The sequence below is a fragment of the Apostichopus japonicus genome, chromosome 1, assembly GCF_037975245.1.
Source record: "Apostichopus japonicus isolate 1M-3 chromosome 1, ASM3797524v1, whole genome shotgun sequence".
Classification (NCBI taxonomy): Eukaryota; Metazoa; Echinodermata; class Holothuroidea; order Aspidochirotida; family Stichopodidae; genus Apostichopus; species Apostichopus japonicus.
Genome location: NC_092561.1, coordinates 5,868,981 through 5,893,721, shown reverse-complemented (window position 1 = coordinate 5,893,721; position 24,741 = coordinate 5,868,981). Strand labels below are relative to the sequence as shown.

The window sequence follows — 24,741 nt, the reverse complement described above, 5'->3', positions numbered from 1 at the left end:
AGGCCTGATTTTTAATCGTTTTATTGAAAACGTTCCATGTGTATTTGGAAGTTAGGTTTTAAAACATACTTTAAAAAAAATGTTCAATCAACGTTTTTGTAGGAGCGTTCTAACAATATCATTTTAAGTCATTCTGTGCGAAACGAAAAAGGAAATACATAAACCTGTTTCAATACATGCTTATTCGTTTAGTTTGCTTATCTGGCTGACCATGAAAATGAGTTTTCACCAAGCTAATTTAGCCAAAAACGTTCATTAGTTAAGAATTAATGATCGAAAGTATGAAAAACTTTATCCGCTAAAGACAGATTACATTAATGTATTCTGTTATGCCGTGCCCCTTGATTTAAACAAGCCAATGAGGGAACGCTCTGTAATGCATATTCAGTACCAACGAAGCTCTCCTAGCTCAAACAACAACTGGTCGCCGATGCGACTAGCAGATTAGTGACAGTTATAAGTGTGCAAAACCTAGCTTATGGTCACGAATAATAATAATACTACACTTAGTATATTCATTTCAAACATAGATTTTACTAGCTGACGTGGTGGCCAGTGGTATAAGGGGCAGATGAAAGACTCTTGCTCTGCTGGTCGTTTAAATCGTACTAGGGTTGAAGGCATACTATAGTTCATAACGCTCCAGTGGTGTATGGCACTCTTTGTAGCCTAGGATCCCGTGTCATATCTCTCTTGATGTCGCTAAAGGACCCGGGAGGATGCGAAGAGGGTCGGTCGTGAAAGGTCGAGGTGGCGTGCGTGAATCCCTGCCTATCTCCCTTTGCGGTAGGCATGTGTGAATCCACCGTCCACTGAAAACATGGCCTGATGAGGCGTCATTCTCCTAAATTTGAATGTATGGATGCTTTTAAGAGACATAAAATTATTTTCTATAAAAAAATGTGTTTTAAACAAGCGTTACATTTCTATCCTAGGTTCATTGTAACAGCTCTCCTGATAAACTGGGTGATCTCAACTCAATTTTAAGGACATCCTTTATTGTTAGCCATGCAAAAGGAATTTAACTGCAACAGGATCACGGGATCTCCAGGAACCATAATTAATTCGACAAAGATACGTTACGGAAATGGCATAACATGTTCTAGGGAACAACCCCAACGCCATACCAATCCTATTACCTCACCCCACCCCACAAAGGTGATCATTATTACATGCGTTACGTGTAATACAGGTTCAAATTCAAACACTGCTGTACTTTTATAGGGTTACCTATATTAATCCACACAATACATAGAGTAAAACAGTTAATGAAAATCCTTCGTATATCTTGCAAAATAGTTTACTTTGAAAGGCGATCATTTGAATAAAATTGAACAAAGGGTTTTTCAACCTTTCGAAGTATGCAGTCGACCTGCTGTTGTGCGCGTCAGTGATCAAATATTTATATTGACACAAAGCCTTTGAGTTCTGGTGGCTATTGTATTATTTCTGCAAGTCTAGGGATTGACATTCTGATGAATAATGAAACGCTACCATTACAGTACTGTAAAGTCGATTGGCACCGCAGGTTATGGTCAACACGTAACGACCTCTTACAGTATTTGTCCAAAACACGTTAGATATTTTCACTGGTATTTCATTGATTGCAACCTTTACTTCAAGCTGGACGTCAGAGTTTTGTACAGTACATTTCTGTGATGTCTCGAAGGTTACGTCACTCAGTACTTTTACGAATGATCACTGCGACGAACATCAGCAACTTTCACCTGTATGCAGTCTCCTACAGTTTCACATAGGGAAAGTCCAGTACACAATGCAGGGAGTGACTGTTTTATTGACAAAGGGCTACTGTAAATTAGATATTTAATGCGGAAATTAAAAGAACGGAGGTCCACATCGGTTCTTCTTTCCGACGCTTTGATGAGTAGGTTCGACAGAATAAAAAGGCTTCGAGACGAAACGAGGTGAATTTAAAGAAAGTCGAGGTATAGGTGACAAAGACTTCACGGTTTCCTCAACACATTGTGGCTTTGCCAAACACTTCCTTGAATGTCATCTTATTGCATGTCTTTTTTGCTTGTAAGTGCGTAACTTTCAGCATGCATGAACTTTTCACCGTGGGGGGAACCATCCTTAATCTATATACTTTAAGACGATAGAATGGCACACTTTGCAGCATAGCTCATAGAAATACGTGCCTGTGTAGCTGCTAAAATTCTTCTTACAAAATTTGTCTTTTTTTGAGATACCTTGGTCATGGTTTGGGTGAAACTGTAAACAGCTGTACAAGGAACAGTATCACACGAATTGATAACGGCAGTAAATGATGTAGAGATCTGTGGACATCTCCCTCCCCCCCCCCCACCCACAAACAAAAAAAGATACATGTTTAGACGTCAATTGTACATATTTACACTATAAATCAGGTATATAATTAAGACTAAGGGGAGGGATGGGGAGTGTGAACATCACATCCTCCGCTTCACTCAACAGAACCATGTTAAAGCTCTTTAAAGAGAACCCGGACACTTTCCACGGTGGCGTTATAGAAAGCAAGGGAAAGTGTCCGTAAGACACTATTCACGCAAAGCGGACACTATATCCTAGTAATGAGTGTCTGTATGACGCACGGACACTCATAACTGCCACACCTACACATGGTGGAATAATATACAAATAATGAATGGTTATGAGTGCAATAGTGAAAATATTTCATGATTTGAAAGATCTATGTAATTTGTTCCATTCAACGAGGCGCAGCAGAGTTGAATGGAACAATTACATCTTTCAACGAATGAAATATTTGCACTATTGCACGAATGGAAACCATTCATTATTTGTTTGATACAACACCTTCAAATTTGGAAATAATTGGATGTAAAATGCACTCATGCAACAGATTGTTTTGAACAGACAGGTTCCTCTGCTCTCTTACCATTGAAAAAAGTGCTATTGGATTATTTGGTTTCATTATTCTAAGTGTATTTATTTTGAATGCACATAATTGAAAACAATACAAAATTGCACTTTTCTTGTAAATTTACTTGAAACTACTCAAAATGAGATGTTTCTCTCTTGGTAAAACCTCTTGTGAAAGAATAGAGTAAATATTTCTGTATTTTATCTGAAATAAATATTGAAAAAAAAACAAGGGAAAAAAAGGTAAAGATATTGATAGCATCTGGTAGAATAAGCTTTTAAAGTTTAATATTACTAAAATATAAAAACACCAGCATAATGTATGATACCCACTGGAATATATCACAATGAAGAATTAATATGTATACAAATCAGCAGAATTTGTGATATATACACAAATACTACAAATATCGTCCTTTTCACTTTGGGAATAATTCAATATTTTCCTGAAAACAAATAAGTAAGTAAATCAATCAATCAATCAATATTTAAATTCACATATGCAGAATCAATAGAAAACAAAAAACCTCCACCTCCCCCCCCCCCCACCCCCAAATATCACTAGCAGAGCGTCTTATTACATTATACACGGTTCTTCTGTCTATTTCTGACTATTTATTTTTAATTCACTTGGGTTTTATGTTTCTTCTCATTCTTAGCAAACAAAACTCTGACAGGTCAAAAGTCATCTTTAGTCAACATTAAATTTCACATGCACTGGGTTTGAGCCTATATTAAGCGATCTTTCCTTCAGTTTGATTTTCATTGGATTGTCCCTAGTTTGAATCCTTCAGCATTTTCCAGGGTGTGGAGAGAAGGGCATAGGCGGAGGGGGGTGGGGGTCGGTGGGGTTGGAATATGATGAGGACAGGGTCATACAAGATCCGTGCATTATATAATATTCGTCAGGTGGAATTGAGTTTATGTCTATCGATTTCAATCTTTACCCACTAGGTGGATAATTATTGAGCTATAAAATGCCTGTGAGCTAGAGAACAAGACAAGAACACTTAAAGGGTGTGAAGACTCGCGCACAAAGAAACGTCTTTATGCCGGTAATGTGACCTATTTTCGAATAAGGTGTAACAGAAGTGTTAGACACCACCATCGATCCCAGAAAATACACACACAGCTTGCTACCGTTTGTAATTAGACACTAGTGTACAGTCAATACAGCTGCGGTCAATACCCACAACACAGTGTACATAGCAGCGACGGACATCTCAGGTCTAGATAAAAGATAACAAGGTATCACGTTTCATTACTGTCTGCATTTTGTAGCGACAAGAAGAAAACTTCACTTGCAAGCAACGGAAAGTTAATTTTCAGTCAGGGGCGAGTCTTAAATAAAATCAGAAACAATCCAATCCCCTCTGGAAATGCTATCACTTTCCACTGAATTCATTGAGAACATATTGCAATGCAATCTTGAGGGCACGTGGTGCAAAATGGAAAACATCCATGAAAAGTCTACAATGTTTCTACCTGAGAATCAAATGTGCGTGGATAAAATACATATAAAGCTAAATGCAAGATATAGTACTAGGTATTTCAGAATATTCAACCGTCACTTGCCATACAGTTATGTCCATAAGTTAATTTATAATTATTTTCAAGTTTGCGATTTCTCATACCACTATCACGGGTTATTGAACAAAAGGGTCAAAACGATTTCACACCATTCTGACTTTGTAACGCGTTTACTTCTATATATTCAAGTCTTTGCTAAAACTCCTTTATTCCTACACCATTGTTATATTTACCCTTCAAGGTTCACCTTCTCCACTCCCTACCATGCACAAAAGATGTCTGGTAATACACTGGTCATTGTTTCTTAAATTGACATTGGATACGTCATAGTCTATCTAGACGAAAAACAAAACTGTTGTATACGGCATTTGAAATAACCTCGTGGCGTATACGTTGGACGTGCCAGTTTAAATCTTAGGTTGGATGTGGTGGCCCAGAAAGGAAATTGGTAAAAACTTGGAAAGAAAACGGTCGCAACTTTGAGGTAAATATTCATAGCCTTTATCAACCGGCACTTGGACTCAATAAAATAGTTGCAACTTCGAGACATAACGTATATCGAAATTTCAACATAGTAATCGTGTTTTCGAAATCTTACATATATACATATAAATGTACACTCTATGGCCAGCCGTGTGCAGGTCAGGCTTAACCCGTTCAACCATTTCATTCATAGTCAAAACTTGTGAAAACCAGCCGATTTACACAAAATTTACAAGTAACTACTGGGTGACAACAGCGAGCATTATGCTTGTCGCAATTGCCTGGAAGTACGCACGTTTCATCGTTAACTTTGCCGAGTAGTTATTGCCTAATGATATTCGTATTGCACCATCGTTACTAGCTGGCAATTTAGTTATTTTATTGGGACAGGTACATATCCCACCGTTGTTACTATAATAACTAAGGCCTGGAGTTTCCCTCTCTCTTGATTGGTGTCTTACCTTTTCGATTCATTTCTGGTTTAGTTTTGTTGCGTTTTCTTTTTGTATTTGTATTTTATTTTGAGATTGTTGAAAACAACGGATTGTGTTATAGCTGACTATATCATTGTCGTATTAAGAGATCACAGATCTTACAAACTTACTACTATACATTGAATTGATGTTTACCCTAAAAGGCACTCATGTATATTTAACACACTACCTTTAAAGATGTGATGGGTACTCTATATAGTTTCTTGATTTCAAATAATTCATGCAGAGACATATTTGATAGGATAGTAGGCCTATACTATTTCCTTACGTTCCGTTTCCATGTATATTCTATTACCTTTTGCCACCTTGTACAGTAACGCCATATTCTGACGAAGCCATTTAAATAAAACTATTGTCTCTTTACAGGTGCCATATGTGTTTATTTATTGTATTTCTCACCAAATATTTTACTCTGAACATGTCCAAGTAAGATCCAATTGTCAATGAAAGATGTTCATTGTTGCATGTATAGTTGCTTTCCTTTTAATATCTTTTTTTCACAGGTATAACAACTGAAGAGATATTCTGATAAATCGACGCAATATCAAATCAGAACAATGAGTTGGTTGACAGCAGTAACCATTGTGACGTGTGTGACGTTTCTTCAGTCACTTGCGGACAGAGCACCTGTGGTATCCACAAACGTAGGTCAGATTCAAGGAGACACCGATACATTTTCCAGCAAATTTCTGCAGGAGAGTGGAGATGTTTACAGTTACCGTGGGATACCATTTGCTAAGCCTCCCATCAACGAAAGGCGCTTTCGACCGGCTGAGGCAATGGACCCATGGGAAGGTGTGATTAACGCCACGGAAATCCCTCCTTCATGCCCTCAAAACTACCAATCTTTCTACAAACATCTGTACGGTACAAATAACTTTTCCGAGGACTGTCTGTACCTAAATGTGTTTGTACCTCGAGACGCTGTAAGTTATACTATCATCCTTCCCTACTGATAATTATAGCTGCTGCAATTTTTGCACGGTTTAAAACTTGTCACAATCATGTTCGGATTATTCATTGAAAGATAAGGAAGATGAAGTTTCCTTATTTTGTTACCGTATTTCCCCAAAGTCTCATCAGTAGCGATGAAAACAAGCCCACATGAATTTGAAGGTCTGCAAATGTGACCGTGACTGGCTATCAAGTGTGCGAAATGTTTTCTCTGTTGGAGTTATTAATTAATAATTGACTAATTAGTAGAATTTACATATGATTTCTTGGTTACATTAAAGGGTATCCAAGTATGTGTGTATACAATATACTTAATTATTCAGATTGACGCAAAGTTATAACCACACGCAGCAAATATTGTAGTTTATTCTTTGGTGCTACAGTTCCCTCATTGACATTTTGAACTCTCCGTTCAAATTGCTTCAAAATACTGGCATCATTACATATGTACCCAGATATACATTTTACAACAATGGCTTGCCTCAGTTTGCTAATAATACAACGAGTTTCTGCTTGCATATAGAAAACATTGTCGCATCTTTTGGTACAGTAACTCTTAAAGGGTGTGAAGACTCGCGTAAAAGGAAACGACTAATGCCGGTAATCTGACCTAGTTTCGAATGAGGTGTAACAGAAGTGTTAGGTACCACCATCGATCCCACAAAATACACACACACAGATTGCTACCATCGGTAATTAGACACTAGTGTACAGTCAGTACATACAGCTGCGGTCAATACCCATATAGCACAGTGTATAAACGATACAGCGATGGACATCCCAGGTACAGCTAAAGATAACAAGGTATCACGTTTCATTACTGTCTGCATTTTGTAGCGACACGAACAAAACGTCACTTGCAAGCAACAGAAAGTTAACTTTTTCAGATGGCCGCACGCGGTTTGGGGCGAGTCTTCAATGCTTTTAAAGAAGAAACACCGCCAGGAAACCATCCGCTCTTTGGTCTTGTAGCCTATAGTGCGATTTCACTGAAACGGAAGGGACTAATTATCCATAGACTCAAATAACGAAGTCCTGTTTAAGTACAAAACTTATGTAAGAAAAGTAGCAATTGTCAGTCATACAAATTGAAAAAGTTGCTCGTTACATATTTTATCATTCATTTCTCTTTCTTTCCTAGTCCCCGAATGCAGCAGTAATGGTTTTCATCCACGGAGGCAGCTTTACACTTGGCAGTGGATCCGACTTTCCATACAACCCACTTCCGTTGGTATTTCTTGGAGATGTGATTCTAGTAACGATAAATTACAGACTCAACATATTTGGATTCTTTTCAACAGGTAAGTGTAAAATGAAATAAACTGTACAAACAATTTTCCTTCAATTGAAATCACAAAAGACAAATAATATTCATTTAAAATACAATTGATAGTTTAAAGGCATCATTAACGACAATATTCAATAAATTAACGTTTTGGCATAGTTTTTATTCTTAATTTAACATTATTGTGAATGACTGTTTCAAACCTAGATTTTGCGATATGCTTGACGGTGTGACGCGCTTCGTATCAAGCAGTACATTCTAGACCAGTGTAATTGTTTATGAGATATGTTTTTCATCAATGTAAGATGTCTCTTCAAGATTTCAATAAGTGCCACATTGGTGTTATTACACTTGAAACAAGCTAAACATAATATGTTATCCAGGTTCATCTTCTTTCATTTTCCTTTTTTGTTTGGCTTCATCTGCTTTTGAGCAAGCATTTCTGAACTTTATTAGTTTTTTCGATAATTCGTTTTGCAGAATGTACTCTATGTTGCAATTACAAGAAACTTAAAACCAAAATTAAAATTGTACGGTTTCTATTGCTAGTTTTCCGTACATTTCAGTTTAATTTCTTCTCATATGCAGAAGAAGTACTAACATTGTGGTTGTAGTTGATATATTTCTTTTGGGCAATTTTTTTTAATTTTTAATACAATTTTTCCGTATTTTTACCTTATTATTCCTTCTCAAAACAGGAGATGATGCTATTCCAGCTAATTTGGGATTGACTGATCAACGTCTTGCACTAAAGTGGGTAAACGAGAATATTGAAGGTACGATTTGGTACATTCTTGTCTTAACAAAAATAAATGTCACAGATGCTTGTACAAAACGTACCCAGTATTCATCGCCAATATGTAAATGACCTTTGCTATCATATGATCATGGGGGCGATATGGTCTGGTGGTTAAGGCAGTGGACTTGTGATCTAAGGATTGCAGGTTCGATTCCTGGCCAGATCATTGCGTTGTGTCCTTGGGCAAGGCACTTTATCTCCATTGCCTCTCTTCACCCCAGGTGTATATATGGGGACTTGCGAGGTAACATGTAAATATAGTTGCATGTGCCGGTTTGTGGTTGCACCCTATGGGAAGTCCCCTGGGGACACGTGGATGTGGTGCACTGTTGTGCGCAAAGATTGATTGAATTGTGGACACTTTAGTGTGTGGGTGTGACCAAGTTACCAATGACCAGGAGTGTGAGGAGGCTTTAGCCTCGTACAAGACTGTAAACATTCAACTTTTACCCCTTTATCCCTAGAACAGCTATACCGGTATATTTACCTTATCGCTATGCGGGATCTAAACACACCTTTTGTAAACATGTCTCGTTTACTATACAAAAACATACGTTAAATATTAAATTCCCTTTTGCGTGTATTACATCTTTTTTACATTTAGCCTTTGGTGGGGATCCACAGAAGGTGACCGTATTTGGGGAAAGTGCTGGGTCCGCATGCATAAGCTGGCATTTGCTCTCCGAGGAAAGCCGACAATATTTTCAGCGTGTCATATTACAGGTAAGAAAATGTCACTACTTTACATTGTGTTCAATGCATAACCATCAGTGTTTCCTTAATGTTATGTGTAACGTTCGTGTCAGATGTTGGATAAGATAGAGAGGTCTTTTTCGACATCTCTATCCAAATCCTCGGCATATTAATACGAAACACAAAATGGAACAGTCACTTCTAAAAGGCGTATTAATTCATATAATAGTCGTAGAAAAAGCTCTGCAAGGTGTATTAATATGAAAGTGTCCGTGCCAATAATAGGCCGTGTTGTACAATACAACTGACTTCTTCAACTTGTAACTGAAGAAAAAACACAAGCTCGAAAATTTACTAGGAGAAAATTCATTAACAAACAACTATTTGTGGCATATGCGGGACAACGCGTTTATTCCAAATATATGTGTTATGGTGAATGATGAGTACTTATCTTTGAGCATTGAGTTCAAACCTATGTATGAATACAAGAACTATCATCACCGACACTGAGGAAAAAACAATACGTTCTGTCAAGTAACATTAGTCTTCAGTTATCATGTCGTTTGAAATCACGATGCTTCTCGATCATTCAATTTCTTTTATAATTTCCTTCTTGGTATCCGCAAATAATTTACATATAATTTCCATAAACCTACTGTCTTCTTTTAGAGTGGCCCTCCGTATGCAAATTGGGCAAATGTCCTCACTCCAGAGCAATCTAGAGATATTGCATTCCTAGCTGCTGACATTGGAGGATGTACTCCTTCTGTACCAGGAGATACTAGTGGCCTTGCTGATTGTTTTCGAACGAAGTTGACCGTTGAGGAACTTCTAGAAATCCATAGCAAGGTACATTGTAGGGCAGCATGTTGCTTTCCAGATGAGGTCGGTGAACCAGGGAGGTGGAATTAGTTAGTTGAACAGTGGTTATGACTACTCACGTGTTTATGAAAGCACTAACAGTACATATTGAGTCACCTTTAGACGCTGCAATAAATGTGTTATTTTGAAATCTACTTGAAACAGATGGTTCTTCGGAGACCCATTTTCTTTCATTCAGTTTTGCCAGAGACGGACAATTACGTTGCGAGCCAAATAACAACACTTAGTAATATTGCAACATACATATCTATAGGAGTATACATTTACCCAAACGTATTCGGTACGTCATACCTTCTTTGTAGAGAGCAAAAATCTATAGTAGCAAATACCTTGGCACGGGGATGCAAAATTTAACCCATACCATTTAAAAGATCATAACAATTTAGCATGTGGATATTATGAGACATGTTTCGGGATTATGGTTTTGAAATTTCATTCCGGATGGATATAACGTTCACTAATATGTCAAATGATAGGAATCGCTCATCTAGCATTGTGGTATACTACTTTGGAGAACATGTTTTAAATTTCGATTTCTCTTTGCCAAACAGGTCGATGAATTGTTTCCACTTGGTCCAACAGTGTGGATTGCAACCAATGATGGTGAATTCTTTACCGATGATGTCAACAAGTTAATCGAAGAAGGGGCATACAGCAACATTGACATTCTTCTTGGGACAAATAAAGATGAGGGCACCTTTTGCACTTATTTTGTTACTGGACTTCCGGAAGAGAGACCATTCGTGAGTAAAGATTTCTTCACATTCATAACGACTGGTTTCAACGATCCTTTAGTCTCCGATTTACTTGAGGCAGTCTACGCTAGCGGTATCGACCAAGAAGACAACTACGTTGGGGCTTTGGAAGATGCACTCAGTGATACCTCCTACAAATGTGGGACGTCCTTATTGGCTAGAAATGCAGCAACTGCAGGGAGTACAGTTTACATGTATCACATGACTCACGAGCCCATTCGATCTCTATGGAACGCAACTTGGCTACGCGCTTCTCATTTTGAGGAACTTCAGTTTGTGTTTGGATTACCATTCTTTGACGATCCCTTCTACGTCCCAGTGTACGATGAGGTGAAGATTGCTTTCTACGTCATACGAATGTGGGCAAACTTTGCTAAATCGGGGTAAGCTGAGCACGTGTTACTATGTCTGCAAGGAATGGTTGTAAATGTCAACTGCTCCTGTGAGATTTTGTGGTCCTACAAATGTGTTAAAAGTGCAATTAATATCAATCAAATAGTACAACAGTAAGGCAGGATTAACAGTTAAGTAGTGACCCTTCACTATGAAGTATGGCATTAGTCGTGTAATTGGTGAAGTTATCAAGAGCGAATCTTGGATTTTAGAAAGAAGGGGATCAGTGGTCGTTTAAGCAGACTCCCGTATAGGGGGTATTGTGGTTCTCCTGTAGAAGCAAAAATTTAATTTAGAAGTCATATTGTGCCTTCTGAAGCATACTTATCCTATCTTCTTTTTTTGGTGGGAGGGGGGGGGTGAAAGGTTGAGGTTGGGTGTAGACCCTGACTCCTACTACATCCGCGCCAGGATATATGTTGCATATCTTTGCTGATGTGAAGTTTTCTAGGATTGAGAACGATAGTGGTGTAGTATTTTCCTTTGTTATTAAAGGGATCCCAACGGCCCGATTCGTCTGCCAGGTAGTATTCCGGAATGGCCTCGTTTCGTCCCTGTTTCCGAGGAGTACAAGGAACTTGACATTCGTTTCAACAATAAACGGAAATTACGACAACAACACTGTCAATTTTGGCTCAAAACGCTGCCGGAGATTGTCTACTTGCAAGGTAACCCAAATAAATCCACATATTTTTGTTAGTTATGTACAAAAGAAGAGTGTCCTAATTATCTTAACGACAATAAGATGTGATTACAATTAACTTATATTTCGAAACTTAAATATACAATGAGAAATAGGTTAAATCTAATAAAGTTTTTGCTTCCGTCAGCAGTACTTTTGAACTAACAGTGGCTTGTGCCTCATGACTTGTACAGCACTTTGTGTTTCAAGTACGACAACAGATGTAGGTAAATATAAGCAGTAGATGAAGGGCAAAAAATACCGTTACAATTCTCTAAATAGTAAGTGGATAGTAAGATACTGCATCCCCTATTACTGCCAGGCGCGCAGCCAAGGGGGCGAAGGGGCAGCCGCCTCCCCCCCCCCCTTGAGCATATTTTTAAAACATTTTATTAATGTTTTTATGATATCGCTTGTAATTTCAAAAGAGAAAATGCTAAGATGCAACTTACGAGGCCTGGGAAGTGTCATTTCCAGCGATCTGGGAGGCATTTTCAGCCACAATTTTCTTGTACGCTTCGCGCCAATCATGCGACGCTTAGATAGTTTGCAATGCCGAATCTACGGCTCTGATAGTTTGCCTACATTTTCGCCCCTCCCTTGGCAAATTCCTGGCTACGCGCCTGATTACTGCAACTTCATTCTATAATGCGTTGTTAATGCTGCCAGAGATTGTTTACTTGGAAAGGTAACTGTATTCTAGGTATTATGTATGTCACTGGAACCGAAATGAATCCACTTAGTTTTGTAAGTTATATATGTGATATATACGAAGAGTAGCTACCACACCAACATGCGTTTACAATTAACCAATACTTTCCGAACTGAAATAAAGGAAGGGGAATAGCAAATGAAGGTAGGTTAACCAAACCAAGATTTATGTTTTACTTTTTAAGCATACGAATGTGCTGTACAACGTATGAGTTACACAATATTCTGTTTCAAATATTACAACGGATGTAATCAATTAAACAAAGCGTTAAGAATAAACAATAGCAAATTCAATTTATTGAGCACCTAAAATATTGCTCCCAACTGCAACTTAAACACGACATGTGGTGGGAAACTGTACAATTTTGACATTTCTAAATTGCTCTGATATGTGGCCTCAATGTACTGGTTTAACAAAGCATTATTATATACCAGTTTGGTCACTATGCGCTTTTCAAAGATAATAAATGTATCGGTGTACTTGACTGTTATTGTATAATTATGTTGTGAACATAGGCGTAAGAGCCCAATTTGATTTGTTGGGGGGGGGGTGTAACGACTTGCCCGAAAAATATAACCAAATCCGCCACCCCCCCCCCCAAAAAAAATCCCCCCCCCTCATCCTACGCCTATGGTTGTGAATAACACTTAATATGTTCATTTGACCGATTGCTTGATTTTGTAGAATATTTGTAACGGTTTCTTTAAAGTTTATACGTTAGCTTGATTTAAAAGCTTTACGTGACTTTTCTCATTTCTTTTCATATTTAACAGGAGCAGTTGCAGACCAAAATGACCAGGGCGTCTCAACATTGGCACCAAATTTGTAGATCAATAATTTGGCACCATCGTTGAAAGCTTCATAGTTTTTTTTTCGGCCGGGGTCAAACATTTCTGCTATTAATTGCCAAAGTCAATTACAGCCAGTGTCAATTGCATATATTTGATTGAAGTGGTAAAAGCGAAACTATATATCGCTACGGGGAATATATTCAATGAGGTAATAGTTTTTTTTTAAATACATTTTCAATCGATGTTTAGTTAAATGGTAGTTATTAATATACTTAAACGGGACAATGACGTTTTCAACATTAAGTGGAAACAGTTGAAAAGCTTTGATGTCATACTCTTAAAATCTAAGTGCACGGAATACTTGAATTGAAAATAAAAGGACAGTTTCACAATAAATGTTCATTGTTCATGTAGCCTATGTGTATTTGGAATTTAGGTTTTAAATCATACTATTAAAAAAATTGTTCAATCAACGTTTTTTTTTAGAGCGTTCTAACAATATCATTTAAAGTGATTCTATGCGTTATGAAAAAGGAAATACATTAAACTGTTTCAAAAAATGCTTATTCGTTTAGTTTGCTTATCTGAAGGACCATGAAAATGAGTTTTCACCAAGCTAATTTAGCCAAAAACGTTCATTAATTAAGAATGAATGATCGAAAGTATGAAAAACTTTATCCGCTAAAGACAGATTTCATTAATGTATTCTATTACGCCGTGCCCTTTGATGTAAACAAGCCAACGAGGGAACGCATTGTAATGCATATTCAGTACCAACGAAGCTCTCCTTGCTCGAAGAACAGCTGGTCACCGATGCGACTAGCAGATTAGTGACAGTAATAAGTGTGCAAAACCTAGCTTATGGTCACGAATAATAATAATACTACACTTAGTAAATTCATTCAAACATAGATTTTACTGGCTGACGTGGTGGCCAGTGGTATAAGGGGCAGATAAAAGACTCTTGCTCTGCTGGTCGTTTAAATCGTACTAGGGTTGAAGGCATACTATAATTCATAACGCTCCAATCCTTAATCGCTTCTCGGCCTTTTGGCTAAAATCATGTTAAGTATGACTTTTTCTGAAAACGTATCCTTAATCTATATACTTTATGACGATAGAATGGCACACTTTGCAGCATAGCTCATAGAAATACGTGCCCGTATAGCTGCTAAAATTCTTCTTACAAAATTTGTCTTTTTTTTGATACCTTGGTCATGTTTCGGGTGTAACTGTAAACTGTACAAAGAACAGTATCACACGAATTGATAACGGCAGTACATGATGTAGAGATCTAAGGACATCTCCCCTCACACACAAGCAAGAGAGATACATGTTTAGACGTCAATTGTACATATTTACACTATAAATCAGGTATATAATTAAGACTAAGGGGAGGGATGGGGAGTGTGAACATCACATCCTCCGCTTCACTCAACAGAACCATGTTAAAGCTCTTTAAAGAGAACCCGGACACTTTCCACGGTGGCGTTATAGAAAGCAAGGGAAAGTGTCAGTAAGACACTATTCACGCAAAGCGGACACTATATCCTAGTAATGAGTGTCTGTAAGACGCACGGACACTCATAACTGCCACACCTGCACATGGTGGAATAGTACGAAATGTATTTGTACACAGAAAACTATCTAACACTGCAACATAATTGGTAACCACATTGTATATCATTTTACTGTACCAAATGACTTTTGTAAACGAACATGAACTGGGAATAACAATGGGAAGGCGATCAATCATTGGAAATATGACCGACCTTTTTGTTATTTAAGAAGTATCTTCAAATGTTCTTTAGATAATTTGAACAAACATTGATGTTGGTGACACTATACTTGCAACGTAAAGAAGAAAATGAATGTACGTCAAACAGTGAATTATTTGGTTTCATTATTCTAAGTGTATTTATTGTGAATGCACATAATTAAAAAACAATACAAAATTGCACTTTTCTTGTAAATTTATTAGAAACTACTCAAAATGAGATGTTTCTCTCTTGGTTAAACCTCTTGTGAAAGAATAAAACAATAAAAAACAAGGGAAAAAGGGTAAAGATATTGATAGCATGTGGTAGAATAAGCGTTTAAAGTTTAATATTACTAAAATATAGAAACACCAGCATAATATATGATAACCACTGGAATATATCACACAGACTATAGTATCATCATGAAGAATTAATATGTATACAAATCAGCAGAATTTGTGATATATACACAAATATCGTCCTTTTCACTTTGGGAATAATTCAATATTTTCCTGAAAACAAATAATTAAGTAAATAAATCAATCAATATTTAAATTCACATATGCAGAATAAATAGAAAACAAACGTGGTGCAAAATGGAAAACATCCATGAAAGTCTACGATGTTTCTACCTGAGAATCAAATGTGCGTGGATAAAATACATATAAAGCTAAATACAAGATATAGTACTAGGTATTTCAGAATATTCAACGATCACTTGCCATACAGTTATGTCCATAAGTTTATTTATAATTATTTTCAAGTTTGCGATTTCTCATACCACTATCACGGGGTATTCAAAAAAAGCGGTAAATAACGATTTCACACCATTCTAACTTTGTAACGCGTTTACTTCTATTCTTTTCAAGTCTTTGTTAAAACTCCTTTATTCCTACACCATTGTTATATTTACCCTTCAGGGTTCACCTTCTCCACTCTCTAACATACACAAAAGGTGTCAGGTAATACACTGGTCATTGTTTCTTAAATTGACATTGGATACGTCATAGTCCATGTAAAAGAGAGAACAAAACTGTTGTATAAGGCAATTGAAATAGCCTTGTGGCATACGTTGGACGTGCCTGCTTAAATCGTAGGTTGGGTGTAGTAACCCAGAAAGGAACTTGGCAATAACTTGGAGAGAAAACGGTCGCAACTTTGAGGTAAATATTCAATATTCATAGCCTTTATCAACCGGCACGTGGGCTCCATAAAAAATAGTTGCAACTTGGAGACATAACGTATGTCGAAATTTCAACATAGTAATCGTGTTTTCGAAATCTTACATATATACATATAAATGTACAATCTATGGCCAGCCGTGTGCAGGTCAGGCTTAACTCGTTCAACCATTTCATTCCCATTCAAAGTCAAAACTTGTGAAAACCAGCCGATTTACACAAAATTTACAAGTAACTACTGGGTGAAAACAGCGAGCATTAAGCTTGTCGCAATTGCCTGGAAGTACGCACGTTTCATCGTTAACTTTGCCGAGTAGTTATTGCCTAATGATATTCGTATTGCACCATCGTTACCAGCTGGCAATTTAGTAATTTTATTGGGACAGGTACATATCCCACCGTTGTTACTATAATAACTAAGGTTTGAAGTTTCCCTCTCTCTTGATTGGTGTTTTACCTTTCGATTCATCTGGTTTAGTTTTGTTTCGTTTTATTTTTGTATTTGTATTTTATTTTGAGATTGTTGAAAACAACGGATTGTGTTATAGCTGACTATATCATTGTCGTATTAAGAGATCAGAGATCTTACAAACTTGCTACTACACATTGAATTGCTGTTTACACTAAAAGCCACACATGTTTACTTAATACATTACCTTTAAAGATGTGATGGGTACTCTATATAGTTTCTTGATTTCAAATAGTTTATGCAGAGACATATTCGATAGGATAGTAGGCCTATACGATTTCCTTACGTTCCGTTTCCATGTATATTCCATTACCTTTTGCCATCTTGTACAGTAATGCCATATTCTGACGAAGCCATTTAAATAGAACTATTGTCTCTCAACAGGTGCCATGTGAGTTTATTTATTGCATTTCTCACCAAACATTTTACTCTGAACATGTCCAAGTAAGATCCAATTGTCAATGAAAGATGTTCATTGTTGCATGTATAGTTGCTTTCCTTTTAATATCTTTATTTCACAGTTATAACAACTGAAAAGATAATCTGATAAATCGACGCTATATCAAATCAGTACAATGAGTTGGTTGACAGCAGTAACCATTTTGACGTGTGTGACGTTTCTTCAGTCACTTGCGGACAGAGCACCTGTGGTATCCACAAACGTAGGTCAGGTTCAAGGGGAGACCGATACATTTTCCAGCAAATTTCTGCAGGAGAGTGGAGATGTTTACAGTTACCGTGGGATACCATTTGCTAAACCTCCCATCAACGATAGGCGCTTTCGACCGGCTGAGGCAATGGACCCATGGGAAGGTGTGATTAACGCCACGGAAATCCCTCCTTCATGCCCTCAAATCTACCAATCTTTCTACAAACATCTGTACGGTACAAATAACTTTTCCGAGGACTGTCTGTATCTAAATGTGTTTGCACCTCGAGACGCTGTAAGTTATACTATGATCCTTCACTACTGATAATTATAGCTGCTGCAAATTTTGAACGTTTAAAAACTTGTCACAATCATGTTCAGCTTATTAATTGAAAGATAAGGAAGATGAAGTTTCCTTATTTTGTTACCGTATTTCACCAAAGTCTCATCAGTAGCGATGAAAACAAGCCCACATGAATTTGAAGGTCTGCAAATGTGACCGTGACTGGCTATCAAGTGTGCGAAATGTCTTCTCTGTTGGAGTTATTAATTAATAATTGACTAATTAGTAGCATTTATATATGGATTTCTTGGTTACATTAAGGGGTATCCAATTATGTGTATATACAATATACTTAATTATTCAGATTAACGCAAAGTTATAACCACACGCAGCAAATATTGTAGTTGACTCTTTGGTGCTACAGTTCCCTCATTGACATTTTGAACTCTCCGTTCAAAATGCTCCCCCATGGCATACACATTTTACGACAATGGCTTGCCTCAGTTTGCTAATAATACCACGAGTTTCTGCTTACATATAGAGAACATTGTCGCATCTTTTGGTACAGTACCTCTTAAAGGGTGTGAAGACTCGCGTAAAGGGAAACGTCTAATGCCGGTAATCTGACCTAGTTTCGAATGAGGTGTAACAGAAGTGTTAGATACCACCATCGATCCCACAAAATACAAACACACAGCTTGCTACCATCGGTAATTAGATACTAGTGTACAGTCAGTACATACAACTGCGGTCAATACCCATATAGCAGAGTGAATAAACGATACAGCGATGGAAATCTCAGGTACAGCTACAGATAACAAGGTATCACGTTTCATTACTGTCTGCATTTTGTAGCGACACGAACAAAACTTCACTTGCAAGCAACAGAAAGTTAACTTTTTCAGATGGCCGCACCCGGTTTTGGGCGAGTCTTCAATGCTATTAAAGAAGAAACACCGTCAGGAAACCATCCGCTCTTTAGTCTTGTAGCCTATAATGCGATTTCACTGAAACGGAAGGGACTAGTTATCCATAGACTCAAATAACGAAGTCCTGTTTAAGTACAAAACTTATGTAAGAAAAGTAGCAATTGTCAGTCAAACAAATTGAAAAAGTTGCTCGTTACATATTTTATCATTCATTTCTCTTTCTTTCCTAGTCCCCGAATGCAGCAGTAATGGTTTTCATCCACGGAGGAAGCTTTGTACTTGGAAGTGGATCCGACTTTCCATACAACCCACTTCCGTTGGTATTTCTTGGAGATGTGATTCTAGTAACGATAAATTACAGACTAAACATATTTGGATTCTTTTCAACAGGTAAGTGTAAAATGAAATAAACTGTACAAACAGATTTTCTTCAATTGGAATAACAAAAAACAAATAATATTCATTTCAAATACAATTGATAGTTCCATGGCACCATTATAACGACAAAATTCAATAAATTAACGTTTTGGGATAGTTTGTATTCTTAATTTTACTTCGACTTGTCGAATTAATACCTTGAATTAGAGATATCTCGTTGTTAACATTCAGATATGCAAAATGGCATTTTCATTTCACTATTAACATAATGGTGAATGATTGTTTCAAGATTTTGCGATATGTTTGACGTTGTGACGCGCTTCGTATCAAGCAGTAAATTCTATTGACCGGTATAATTGTTTATGAGATATGTTTTTCATCAATGTAAGAAGTCGCTTCAAGATTTCAATAAGTGCCACATCTGTGGTCATTACACTTGAAACAAGCTAAACATAATATTTTATCCAGGTTTATCTTCTTTCTTTTTCCTTTTTTGTTTGGCTACATCTGCTTTTGAGAAAGCATTTCTTAACTTTATTAGTTGTTTTTCGATAATTTGTTTTGCAGAATGTATTCTATGTTGCAATTACAAGAAACTTAAAATTAACGTTAAAATTGTACGGTTTCTATTGCTAGTTTTACGTACATTTAAGTCAAACAAACATTGCTGAGCAAGATGCAATCACAAGAAACTTAGAGTTAACTTTCAAATTGAACGGTTTTCTATTGGCAATTATTCCGTATTTTTACCTTTTTATTCCTTCTCAAAACAGGAGATGATGCCATTCCAGCTAATTTGGGATTGACTGATCAACGTCTTGCACTAAAGTGGGTAAACGAGAATATTGACGGTACGATGTGGTACATTCTTGTCTTCTATACAAAAACCAAAATAAATGTCACAGATGCTTGTACATAACGTACCCAGTATTCATCGCCAATCTGTAAACGACCTTTGCGTGTATCTTTTTACATTTAGCGTTTGGTGGGGATCCACAGAAGGTGACTGTATTTGGGGAAAGTGCTGGGTCCGCATGCATAAGCTGGCATTTGCTATCCGAGGAAAGCCGACAATATTTTCAGCGTGTCATATTACAGGTAAGATAATGTCACTTCTTACATTGTGTTCAATGCATAACCATCAGTGTTTCCTTAATGTTATGTGTAACGTTCGTGTCAGATGTTGGATAAGATAGAGAGGTCTTTTTCGACATTTCTATCCAAATCCTCGGCAAATTAATACGAAACTTAATTTAAATAATAGTCGTAGAAAGCTCTGCAAGGTATATTAATATGAAAGTGTCCGTTCCAATAATAGGCCGTGTTGTACAATACAACTGACTTCATAACTTGTAACTGAAGGAAAAAAACAAGCTCGAAAATTTACTAGGAGAAAATTCATTAGCAAACAACTATTTGTGGCATATGCGGGACAACGCGTTTATTCCAAATATATGTGTTATGGTGAATGATGAGTACTTATCTTTGAGCATTGAGTTCAAACCTATGTATGAATACAAGAACTATCATCACCGACACTGAGGAAAAAACAATACGTTCTGTCAAGTAACATTAGTCTTCAGTTATCATGTCGTTTGAAATCACGATGCTTATCGATCATTCGATTTCTTTTATAATTTCCTTCTTGGTATCCGCAAATAATTTCCATATGATTTCCATAAACCTACTGTCTTCTTTTAGAGTGGCCCTCCGTATGCAAATTGGGCAAATGTCCTCACTCCAGATCAATCTAGAGATATTGCATTCCTAGCTGCTGACATTGGAGGATGTACTCCTTCTGTACCAGGAGATACTAGTGGCCTTGCTGATTGTTTTCGAACGAAGTTGACGGTTGAGGAACTTCTAGAAATCCATAGCAAGGTACATTGTAGGGCAGCATGTTGCTTTCCAGATGAGGTCGGTGAACCAGGGAGGTGGAAATCAGTTGAACATTATGACTATTCACGTAATTGTGAACGCAGTAAAAGTACATATGAACAACAGAGAATGGTGACCTAGCTAACATAATTGAGTCACCTTTAGACGCTGCAATAAATGTGTTATTTTGAATCTACTTGAAACAGATGGTTCTTCTGAGACCCATTATCTTGTATTCAGTATTGCCACAGACGGAAAATTACGTTGCGAGCCAAATAACACACTTAATAATATTTCAACATACATATCTTTATACAATTACCCAAACGTATTGGGTACGTCATGCCTTCTTTGTAGAGAGCAAATAATCTATAGTAGTAAATACATACCTTGGCACGAGGATGCAAAGTTTAACCCATGCAATTTAAGTGATCATATAACAATTAAGCATGTGGATATTATGAGACACGTTTCGGGATTATGGTTTGAAATTTCATTCCGATCTGACACTATATACTCTCGGTAACAGGTAATAGATATAACGTTCACTAATATGTCAATTTATAGGGATCGCTCATCTAGTATCGTGGTATACTACTTTGGATATGTTTTAAATTTCGATTTCTCTTGCCGAACAGGTCGATGAATTGTTTCTACTTGGTCCAACAGTGTGGATTGCAACCAATGATGGTGAATTTTTTACCGATGATGTCAACACGTTAATCGAAGAAGGCGCATACAGCAACATTGACATTCTTCTTGGGACAAATAAAGATGAGGGCACCTTTCGCACTTATCTCTTTACTGGACTTCCGGAAGAGAGACCATTCGTGAGTAAAGATTTCTTCACATTCATAACGACTGGTTTCAACGATCCTTTAGTCTCCGATTTACTTGAGGCAGTCTACGCCAGCGGTATCGACCAAGAAGACAACTACGTTGGGGCTTTGGAAGATGCACTCAGTGATACCTCCTACAAATGCGGGACGTCCTTATTGGCTAGAAATGCAGCAACTGCAGGGAGTACAGTTTACATGTATCACATGACTCATGAGCCCATTCGATCTCTATGGAACGTTACTTGGCTACGCGCTTCTCATTTTGAGGAACTTCAGTTTGTGTTTGGATTACCATTCTTTGACGATCCCTTCTACGTCCCAGTGTACGATGAGGTGAAGATTGCTTTCTACGTCATACGAATGTGGACAAACTTTGCTAAATCGGGGTAAGCTGAACACGTGTTACTATGTCTGCGAGGAATGGTTGTAAATGTCAACTGCTCCTGTGAGATTTTGTGGTCCTACAAATGTGTTAAAAGTGCAATTAATATCAATCAAATAGTACAACAGTAAGGCCGGATTAACAGTTAAGTAGTGACCCTTCACTATGAAGTATGGCATTAGTCGTGATATTGGTGAAGCTATCAAGGGCGAATCTTGGATTTTAGAAAGAAGGGGATCAGTGGTCGTTTAAGCAGACTCCCGTATGGGGGGTATTGTGGTTAGGGGGTATTGTGGTTCTCCTGTAGAAGCAAAAATATAGTTTAGAAGTCAAATTGTGCCTTCTGAAGCATACCTATCCTATAAACTATGTCTAAACGCAATGTGTTGATAACTTCTTCTTTTTTTGGTGGGAGGGGGGGGGAGTTGAAAGGGTTGAGGTTGGGTGTAAACCCTGACTCCTACTACATCCGCGCCTGGATATATATTACATATCTTTTCTGATGTGAAGTTTTCTAGGATTGAGAACGATAGTGATGATGTAGTATTTTTCTTTTGTTATTAAAGGGATCCCAACGGCCCCATTCGTCTGCCCGGTAGTATTCCGGAATGGCCTCGTTTCGTCCCTGTATCCGAGGAGTACAAGGAACTTGACATTCGTTTCAACAATAAACGGAAATTACGGCAACAACACTGTCAATTTTGGCTCAAAACGCTGCCGGAGATTGTCTACTTGCAAGGTAACCCAAATAAATCCACATATTTTTGTTAGTTATGGACAAAAGAAGAGTGTCCTAATTATCTTTACGACAATAAGATGTGATTATAATTAACTTATATTTCGAAACTTAAATATACAATGAGAAATAAGTGAATCTAATCAAGCTTTTGCTTCCGTCAGCAGTACTTTTGAACTAACAGTGTATTGTGCTCATGACTTGTACAGCACTTTGTGATTCAAGTACGAGAACAGATGCATGAAAGTGGCATGTAAGATATTGCAGCCCCCTATAACTGCAACCTCATTCTATAATGCGTGATTAGTGCTGCGAGATTGTCTACTTGGAAAGGTAACTGTATTCTAGGTATTATGTATGTTACTGGAACCGAAATGAATCCACTTAGTTTTGTTAGTTATATATTTTTATATCTGATATAAGAAGAGTATAGCTACCACACCAACATGCGTTTACAGTTACCCGATACTTCCGAACTTAAATAAAGAAAGGGGAATAGCAAATGAAGGTAGGTTAACCAAAGGAAGATTCATGTTTTCCCTTTCAAGCATACAAACGTGTTGTACAGCACATGACTTACACAATATTCTGTTTCAAATATTACAACGGATGTAAGCAAGTATAAAAAACGTTAAGAATAATCAATAGCAAATTCAATTTATTGAGCACCTAAAATACTGCTCCCAACTGCAACTTAAACACGACATGTAGTGGGAAACTGTACAATTTTGACATTTCTAAATTGCTCTGATATGTGGCCTCAAATGTACTGGTTTAACAAAGCATTATTATATACCAGTTTGGTCACTATGCTTTTTTTTCACAGATAATAAATGTATATAGGTGTACTTGACTGTTCTTGTATAATTATGTTGTGAACGTAGGCGTAGGAGCCCAATTTGATTGGGGGGTGTAACGACTTGCCCGGAAAATATAACCAAAATCCCCCCCCCCAAAAAAAACGACCACCCCCCCCCCTCATCCTACGCCTATGGCTGTGAATAAAACTTAATAAGTTCATTTGACCGATTACTTGATTTTGTAGAATATTTGTAACGGTTTCTTTAAAGTTTATACGTTAGCTTGATTGTAAAAGCTTTGTGACGTGACTTTTCTCATTTCTTTTGATATTTAACAGGAGCAGTCGCAGACAATAATGACCAGGGCGTCTCAACATTGGCACCAAATTTGTAGATCGGCCGGGGTCAAACATTTCTGCTATTAATTGCAATGTCAATTACAGCCAGTGTCAATTGCACATATTTGATTGATGTGGTAAAAGCGAAAGTGGTAAAAGCGGGAAATATATTCAATGAGGTTATAGATTTTTTTTAAATACATTTTAAATCGATGTTTAGTTAAATGTTAGTTATTATTATACTTAAACGGGACAATGACGTTTTTCAACATTAAGTGGAAACAGTTGAACCGCAACGTAATTTTATCATTAACGTGATCATAGAAAGCTAGAACATATTCAGGGATATTCCATTACATGTATGAAAAACACAACCATTGAGTGGGTGTTCTTGTATAATTATATAAGAGTGCATTTTAGGCCTGATTTTTAATCGTTTTATTGAAAACGTTCCATGTGTATTTGGAAGTTAGGTTTTAAACCATACTTTAAAAAAAATGTTCAATCAACGTTTTTGTAGGAGCGTTCTAACAATATCATTTTAAGTCATTCTGTGCGAAACGAAAAAGGAAATACATAAACCTGTTTCAAAAAATGCTTATTCGTTTAGTTTGCTTATCTGGCGGACCATGAAAATGAGTTTTCACCAAGCTAATTTAGCCAAAAACGTTCATTAGTTAAGAATTAATGATCGAAAGTATGAAAAACTTTATCCGCTAAAGACAGATTACATTAATGTATTCTGTTACGCCGTGCCCCTTGATTTAAACAAGCCAATGAGGGAAC

The 24,741-nt window shown here is 37.1% G+C and overlaps 2 protein-coding genes across 2 annotated transcripts; both read left to right on the top strand.

Annotated features, from left to right (window-relative positions):
- The first annotated feature begins 4,804 nt into the window (after window positions 1-4,804).
- On the top strand, window positions 4,805-13,895 carry LOC139965309 (acetylcholinesterase-like). The gene is made up of 9 exons (XM_071967537.1): window positions 4,805-4,894; window positions 5,891-6,313; window positions 7,483-7,642; window positions 8,325-8,402; window positions 9,030-9,148; window positions 9,788-9,967; window positions 10,552-11,138; window positions 11,644-11,816; window positions 13,316-13,895. The coding sequence occupies exons 2-9, from the start codon at window positions 5,945-5,947 to the stop codon at window positions 13,369-13,371; spliced, it is 1,722 nt and encodes a 573-aa protein (XP_071823638.1). The 5' UTR covers window positions 4,805-4,894; window positions 5,891-5,944; the 3' UTR covers window positions 13,372-13,895.
- Window positions 13,896-16,141: 2,246 nt separating this feature from the next.
- LOC139965304 (acetylcholinesterase-like) lies at window positions 16,142-24,098 on the top strand. The gene is made up of 9 exons (XM_071967523.1): window positions 16,142-16,256; window positions 17,265-17,687; window positions 18,835-18,994; window positions 19,756-19,833; window positions 19,962-20,080; window positions 20,684-20,863; window positions 21,499-22,085; window positions 22,648-22,820; window positions 23,956-24,098. Exons 2-9 carry the CDS (start codon window positions 17,319-17,321, stop codon window positions 24,009-24,011), a joined length of 1,722 nt encoding a protein of 573 aa, XP_071823624.1. The 5' UTR covers window positions 16,142-16,256; window positions 17,265-17,318; the 3' UTR covers window positions 24,012-24,098.
- The last annotated feature ends 643 nt before the right edge of the window (window positions 24,099-24,741 follow it).

Coding starts and splice junctions, on each gene's coding strand:
- LOC139965309 (XM_071967537.1), top strand. CDS start 5,945: ATGAGTTGGTTGACAGCAGTAACCATTGTGACGTGTGTGACGTTTCTT. Junction 9,968..10,551: donor TTCTAGAAATCCATAGCAAG/GTACATTGTAGG, acceptor TTTGCCAAACAG/GTCGATGAATTGTTTCCACT. Junction 11,817..13,315: donor GGAGATTGTCTACTTGCAAG/GTAACCCAAATA, acceptor CATATTTAACAG/GAGCAGTTGCAGACCAAAAT.
- LOC139965304 (XM_071967523.1), top strand. CDS start 17,319: ATGAGTTGGTTGACAGCAGTAACCATTTTGACGTGTGTGACGTTTCTT. Junction 17,688..18,834: donor TGTTTGCACCTCGAGACGCT/GTAAGTTATACT, acceptor TTTCTTTCCTAG/TCCCCGAATGCAGCAGTAAT. Junction 18,995..19,755: donor ATTTGGATTCTTTTCAACAG/GTAAGTGTAAAA, acceptor TTCTCAAAACAG/GAGATGATGCCATTCCAGCT.